Raw genomic sequence first — 7,970 nt, forward strand, 5'->3', positions numbered from 1 at the left:
TGACTAAAGACTTCAGGGTGGTTTTAGGGATTACTAATGGGCTAAACATTTCTTCACATATCTAAGCCATTTATATTACTTCTATGAATTGTTTTACACTTATTTGCAGTCATTTATTTACACGTATCTCTTGTTATCAATTTATTGAAGGGGTGGGGTGTGTATATAAAGGAAATTAACATTTTCATCAATCTAAACATTTTACACCCCTGTTCTGAGAAAACAAGATATACCATCAACCATTTCCAAAATATAGTACCACCTTTTAGAGTAGCTACTTGCCTGGTTCCGTGTGGATGAGTACTCAGGATTAACCGGAAGGAAGGGGACAACAGTTGTCTCGGTTACCAGGGTGCTGTGGTTTTGTGTGGCGAGCCAGACTAGCCAGAGAAAGAGCCAGATAGAAATCTCATCATGTGCCACTGCCCATGTTAACTAGGGAAACTTGGGGGAAAAGGGCACATTTCCAAGCAACATACACATAAGTAAATGTAGACACACACATGTTATCGGGACAGCAGCAATTGGGTAGAACTTTGAGGCTGGCAGCTAGACACCGCCCACTGATAACAGAAGCTTATTTGATAAATGGCCACATGTTAAAGTCACCTGCATCAGTCTCTCGCCTGTCAACTTCATCGTACACATCCATGGCAAGTTCTTCAAACAAATGATTACTTAGCTGAAAGTAAAAAAATAGCAGGAACACAAGGGACAAGAATTAACACTAGGAACACAAGCTAAGACTATGACTTATCTCTTATCTCCAATTTTAGCCAAAGTCAGAGCATTGTGAATCTCCACTTTTAGTCAATAACATTAATAAAACAGTATAGATTCTCTTGAGCATTTGTCCCACATCCTCACCCCCGACCACAACAGCCTGCCTGTTTTCTGATATTCAGAACAGATTTCGCTCTAAAGGTGGTAAGAGGGACCTAAAGAGCATGGCTGCAGAAGTAAGGTCAAGTTCTTGACTTTTCCTGATACCACCTCTGAAAAGCACTTGCCAGTACCCCAAATAAAGGAGCCTAAGACAGAGGTAGGAAAAAGAAACTAAAACATGCCACCTAGGTTGGGTTAAGTGTCTTTGGAACACAGCAAAGCTATCTTCCACACTAACAATCTTCCAGTCCTTATAACAACTGAGCATTGCCACCAGATCAGCCTGTCCAATCAGTATGCTGCACAGTGTCAATCAATTAAAACCAGCCCGACACACACTAGGGGAAGCCTGGCAGCAATCAAGGTGGGTAGGACTATCAGGACTTCCTGAGCCTGGCTCTGGCTCTCTCTGTACTTTTTCTTCACACAGTAACCCCTAAAGCTTGTGGCTGCTTTTTAATTGATTGCTTCCCCTACCTCTGTGAGGACAAGGAATTTGTTCTGTTCCCTATTGTGTTCCTTATATCCATAAAAGTAGTTGGCATATACAGAGGGCTCAGTAAATATCCACTTGCATAGTGGCCAGAAGGTATTTTATGCAGCAGTTTAAAATTAAAATGCTGGCTATACTAAAATGCTGGCTATAGAGGCCTCAAAGGAACTTGTTAAAATGGATACAACTGTCGGGTGAAAAAAGCAGGATACAGAATTCTATCATTATGACTCACCTCAACTGAAAAAGAGATATACATATGAAATAAGAATTAGAAAAGAATATACCAAAATATTGAACTAAAGTCCATTAAGGTGATTCAATAGTGATCCTCAATAGTGACTGAGGATGATGCCCCTTTTCTATTCTCCAAATGTTATTTAATGTGTCTACATCACATTTGTAACTAGAAAACACAACCTCTGAGGGCCTTTTTGTAGATAAGGTGATGAAGGATTGAGAACTTGACCTTGCTTCATAAACATACAGGCTCTTTCCTTCAAGAGGCTCCAAGCTAACGGTATTATTACTAACAACAACAGCAGCACTGAATGAGGACTTATATGCCTCATTTAAGTACTCATGTCTCTACGAAGATGCAAACTACTATCCTAAGGAGAATTTCAGCACCAAGATCAGTATGTGGCCAATTGAACCAGAGCCCAATTTCTTGGGACTGTACTCAACTTTATCCCAGATAACTAACTAGTGCCTACCACATGCTAGAATTATTATACAAATAAGGAAACTGAGACACAGAGTTAACATGCTGCTTAAAGTCACAAAGCCCTTGGTGATGGACCTTTAATCCCAGTTTGTCTCCCCAAATGTTAAAGTCTACTAACTCAAAGAATACACTAGTTTTTGTTACATTTCCCCAGCTTTTCATTAGGGAGGGAGGGGTGGAGGAAGATACTGGATGAGACACAGTAGCTATAGCACTAAGAACAGTTGTCACCTGTGAGCAGATGACAGGTTGGAGTCAACAAACAGCAAGGCAGCTCACCCTCACTGAGCAGTTCTGATTTGTAATCCCTGTGGGACAATTATTTCCCCTTTTCTAGAAAGAAAACCAAGGTGCAGAGAGACTAAGGAGTATGTCAGTGCCAAGATCAATATATGACCATTTGACCCAGCCCAATTTCTTGGGACTATACTCAGCTTTATCCCAGATAACAGACTAGTGCCTACCACAAGGTAGAATTATTACAGACCAAACCCCACCTTCCTGTAGTTTTCAAGCCTAGCAAGTATAGGAAAGTCAAAGGGAACTAGGGTTTGTTTCATTTGTAATATTTGAATTTAAAATAAAAATTGTCTAGTGCACTGTAAATAATTAACAGGAAATCATATGATATTTAGTGCTGACTTCAATGCTAATTGACTTCCTTAATTAAAAAAGGCAATAAAACAGACACACAAAGCCACAGATATATACAACAGACACCAAACAAATTTATAAAATAATTTATTTCACATAACAGTTAAATGCTAATAAAGATAAGTTTATTTGTTATGTAGTATTTAGTACTTGAGTGAAGTTCCAGAAAAGGATTTTCCATGAAAAGGCGAATGATGAAGAGAAAGTCTTAAATCAGGGAGTTGCAATTTAGTTAGGCCTTGGGGAAACTACCTATCGTGCAGGTGCTTAGTTTCTTGTGTGGCAGCTAGGGTGGACACTGGGAGAGAGGCGCACTGCAGGCAGAAGAGGATTCCTGAAAGGACTGGGGGTGGCAGCTCATGGTGTCAGAGGATCAGAAACAGGGCAAGAACTAAAAAGTGAGAGCTGGACGTTGCCCTTAAAGGAAGAATCTTGGTTCTGATCCAGAGAGTAATGAAGACACTTAAGAAGCATAATCTGGTAGTTAAAGTAGCTAGGGAAGAACCCTGATAAGGTCTCATTTGAAGGGACTAAACAAAGAAAAATCATTCCCAGAGAAATAGATTTCTCAGGGTCCTGGCTAAGGCGGAGGTGGGTAGGATGGACAGAAATGCACAGATTAAAGGAGGGTATGACCTGGAGAACTGGACAAACTCTGAGAGCATACAGAGGGCAAGACCATCAGCTCTTGGAAGCATACACTTAGAAAGTCTAATGAATAGCACAGGGCAGGCAGGGGAGCTACAACCCAGTAGCAGAGGGAATCTGCCGTACTTACCAATCCAGCATTAGCTTTGATCATTCTCTAGCATCTTAGAGGCTACAGGGAATAGCCTCTAAGAACAGTGTCTTACTCATTTACTTTGTAAAACACTAGGGAAGAAACAAAGGCCTAATGTGACAGAGGAAAATGGCATTATTTGAAACACGAAATTGGACATACTAAACTTAACAGTAATTTCAGCCTTCATTGCTACATACACAATTTAACAACATCTAAGAATGTGAAATAAAGTCATCTGATGCAATAGGTAATGTGCAGTGAGATACATGGATTCCTATACAGGGGTGCGCTAGGATACAGAGATACTCACAGACTGAAGTTTCTTCTTAGCAGCTTTTGCCAATTCAGACAAATCCAGGCTGCTAAGAAAATGTACAAAATCAATAAGCGAATGAAACCATTTTTGTGAGATAATACAGGCAAGGGATCAAGATATTAATTACAGTCCATGGACATGGCCAGGATTAAAACGCTATAGCCCAAGTCAGTGAACCACTAGAACAGAACAGCCTGAGAAAAGTAACTCCTAGAAATACCATAATCTTGTAATATTGTAAAGGGAGAAAATAATCATGAGCCAACTAAAAGAAGCTATTGACAGATTAGTCACCAGGTCCTTATGTGAGAAGTCACTATTTTTGAATTATAAAAAGAATGATAGAAGAAAATCCAAAAGGGAAGACTGAAAATCAGAATGGCAATCTCACAGCTAAAACAGCACTTAATTATTTTATAAACTCTTAACAATGTCTGTGTAAAGATCATTGGCTAAGTAAGGGTTTAAATATATTCCTCAGCCATGAATTCATCTGACCTCATACACTAGGAGTCAACAGCCCCCTTGAGTTAGGATATGAATGGCTTTCATCTCTTTAAAGGGTTGAGGAGGAGGAAGAGGGGGAACAAAAGCAGAATATTTCATAGTGTGAAAATTGCTTGAAATTCAACTTCAGTGTCCAGAAACAAAATTTTGTTAGTACAGACACAAATTCCCTATATACAGTGTCCATACATGCTTTCATTTACAAATGACAGAGTAGTTGTAACAGAGATTTTACGGTACACAAAGACTAAAATATTTACTATCTAGCTCTTAGTGACAAAAAAAAAGTGCCAATCACTGTTACAGAACATACTTAATACAGAAATATCGGACAATAACCCACAGCCATAAATGTACTATCACAACTGGCTGAAACTGTGATACTGTCACTTACTCCAATTTTCTTATTAGTAAATTTGGTATACAATTGTGCTCTTTCAAACTTAAGTTTTATATGATAGTTTACTTACAGCCGTCTTATTTCCAGATCGTATAGCCATAAAAGAGAAAAATGTATGGGCTTTGTTAAACACAAGATACAGCACACTTAAACACTACACAACCAAGGAAATATCAGTAACAGATAAAGTCGATAGGTATTTAAATGTCCTTACCTATCTGCCATTTGAGGTATTATAAAGTGCTGTCCATTTTTGTGATCTGAAACAGAAACCATGCCAAAGTTTTGTTCATGTAAATATTAGTAAGATCTGTACAGGAACGGCATCAATTTGTTTTGCAACTAGCATTTTCCAACAACTATGAATTACAAGGGGGGAATGGAAATTGACAGATTGATTATAAATTCCTGAAGACCTGGTCGATAGAAAGGATGGCCTTGTTTTTGGTACAAAGGTCCAAACATCATTAAACAGAAAAAGCCCATATTCCTTTTATTTCATTCATCCCTAGCATAACTGGTGATCTTCACCCATAGGAAGAACATTTGGGGAACTGAATTTGCTCAAAGCAAGATTCCTTTAGCTCTCCCTGTGGGATGAAGCTTCTGAGTTTCATTTCACAGCTCACCATCAAATTAATCAACTAGTAACAAACAGTTAAGACTGGGGCAGGTGGTCTTGGAAATAGATTCCCATTTCCCACAATGCCTACTGACAACCTTCATCTAGCTTCTGGACAATATTGGTCACCTGCCAATGAAGAACACCACTGTAAGCATTCACACACAGGTTTTGGGTGAACATATATCTCTATTTCTTTTGAGTAAATGCCCAGGCGTGTGTCTACTGGATTATATGGTAAAAGTGTAAGCTGGTAATAAACTGCTAGTTTTTTCCCAGAGTAGTTTTATCATTTTACATTCTAACCAGCAATGTATGAGTTATATATGTTCTGCATCTTCCCCAGAACTTGCACTGTCAGCTTTTCTCTTTTATAAAAAAAAAAAAAATTAGTCATTCTAGGGTCTCCCTGATGGTGCAAGGGGTTAAGTCTCAGCACTATGAAGCAATCAACGCATGAGTTAAATTCCTGGCCAGGGAGCTGACCCATACAGTGGCGCAGCAGACTTCTGTTGCCACCCTCAGCAGTGTATTTCAATCAGTCCACCTATTCTGCTCCCCACTGTTGTCTCTGGTGAATCTTCTAACTCCTCAACCCCTCCTCAATCTCCTGTACCTCTTCCTACACCCCAGCTCTTGTATGCATAAATAAATCTTAAAATTTTTTAGTCATTCTAATAGGTATACAGTGATATCTTACTTTGGCTTAATTTGCATTTCCTTAATAGTTAATGATCCTGACACCTCTCTTCATGATGGATATGTGATTTTCAAATATTTACTCCTAATCTTTGGCTTGTCTTTTCATTTTCCTTAACCCCAAATTAAGGACATCACAACTCAGTCTGAGGAATCACCCAGAATCTTACTGTTTCTATAGCTGAACAACTTATATCTTATTCATCAGTCTATGGAACTGCTTTTTACAGACAACATTGATACGACTTTCAAATTTCCTGCTTTTCTTGCTTTTAACTATTGTGGTTTGCTGAACATAAATAGCTGAATTTGACACAAGTTCAGTGCTGTTTCCTTTGAGAATTAACTTATCTTTCTGGGCTTGTGCTAATGAACAAGGCACACTTATCATCACCTGAACTCTAGGTTGAATTTTTCACCCAGGAAATTTCAATGAAACCCATTCTCTGAATAACAATGATGATGGGGGAGTTGAAGGTACACAGACCTCATTTTGTAGGGGAAGCCCAGTGGAACACCCTTGACCCTGTTCATGACTGTACACAGTGCGAACAGCAGCCAATTCCTTTCTATTTCCCCACCATTTGTCAACCTGGGGCCTCTTCTGTCTTTTCAAGGAGACTGACACTGATGTGACTGAAGTCCCTTCGCAGGGTACGTCTAGGGCCCTTCACAGTAACAGTGCAGTCCTTCAGGGACATTTTCTGGAGTATGAAAAGAGTTTTTTCCTATTTTGGCTTCTGAAATTTTCTGGAATTTCAACAGTATAATTGCTAAGAATGGTCTTCATTCTCATAGTACGTGAGGCAAAAAGAAGTGTCTTTTCATTCTTTTAACTATGGTTTTCATAGAGCAAGTTTTAAATTTTGACATATAATTTGTCAACACTTTCTTTTATAGAGTATGCTTTTGGCGTTATATCTATGTACATAAACTAATCCAAGATCACAAAGATTTTCTGCAGTTTGTTTCTAGAAGTTTTGTTTTACATTTTATATTAAAATCTATTTTTGTGTACGATCTGAGGCTTAGAATTTACTTTTGTGTACATGACTGAAATTCCAGTTGTTCTAATACTATATATTGAAAAGTCTACTTTCCCTCTATCGAGTGGCCTTGGCATCTTTGTGAAAAGTCAACTGAACCTATTTGTGTGAATCTATTATTGGATTTCCTATACCATTTCATTGCTGTGTGTCTGCCTTTACCATAATCACTGTCTTGAGTACAAGTGTGCTTCAAAATTTGTACTATTCCAAGTTCTAGAACTCGGTGGTTATCTTCCATGTTATTACACTTCTTAACAAAATTGTCTTAATACACTAATTAATTATATTATACTAATTATACTAGTTCCTTTGCATTTCCAATTTCAGGGTTAGCATATACAAGTCTACCCAAAGAAATCCTTGAATTGTATTAAATTTACAAGTTAATTTGTGGATTGGCTATATCAAGTCTTCTAATCCACAAAGAGTAGCTCTCCACATATTCAGATCTCCTTGATTTCACTTATCAGAATGTTGTTTTTAGCATACAAGCACACAAGGATTGTGTTCGGTTTATACTGAAGTATTTAATGGCAAGCTAGTGAAAAATATTTTTTCCGTAGTTTTGGCTTCTAATTGTCCACTGCTAGTCTATAAAAGTGATAGACTTGGTTGTTCACCTTGTACTCTGAAACCTTGTCAGATTCACTTCTTCTAAATCTCGGATTAGAAGGAACATACCTCAACATGATAAAAGACATATATGGTAAGCCCAGAGCCAATATTATCCTCAACGGAGAAAAGCTGAAAGCCTTTCTTTTGAGATCAGGAACAAGACAAGGGTGTCCACTATCACCACTGCTCTTCAACATAACACTGGAAGTTCTAGCCAGA

The 7,970-nt window shown here is 38.3% G+C and overlaps 1 protein-coding gene and 1 pseudogene across 10 annotated transcripts in view; both read right to left on the minus strand.

Annotated features, from left to right (window-relative positions):
* The window catches only part of GIT2 (G protein-coupled receptor kinase interacting ArfGAP 2), a 49,603-nt gene that overhangs the window by 23,757 nt on the left and 17,876 nt on the right, over positions 1-7,970 (minus strand). For 4 of the 10 annotated variants that reach the window (XM_004690846.2, XM_004690844.2, XM_004690843.2 and 1 more), the window contains exons 8-11: positions 4,981-5,026; positions 3,854-3,905; positions 610-682; positions 283-380 (exon numbers count right to left, since the gene is read on the minus strand). In XM_004690846.2, the coding sequence (XP_004690903.1) occupies positions 283-380; positions 610-682; positions 3,854-3,905; positions 4,981-5,026 (269 nt within the window). Of the gene's footprint in view, positions 1-282; positions 381-609; positions 683-3,853; positions 3,906-4,836; positions 4,843-4,980; positions 5,027-7,970 lie in introns of all 10 variants that reach the window. The other 6 variants (XM_004690845.2, XM_012730977.1, XM_012730981.1 and 3 more) reach the window with 3 other exon arrangements.
* Positions 6,278-6,877, minus strand: LOC105854197 (annotated as a pseudogene).

The sequence above is a fragment of the Condylura cristata genome, unplaced genomic scaffold (genome assembly GCF_000260355.1).
Source record: "Condylura cristata isolate star-nosed mole 26May11 unplaced genomic scaffold, ConCri1.0 scaffold00029, whole genome shotgun sequence".
In the NCBI taxonomy this organism is placed as follows: domain Eukaryota; kingdom Metazoa; phylum Chordata; class Mammalia; order Eulipotyphla; family Talpidae; genus Condylura; species Condylura cristata.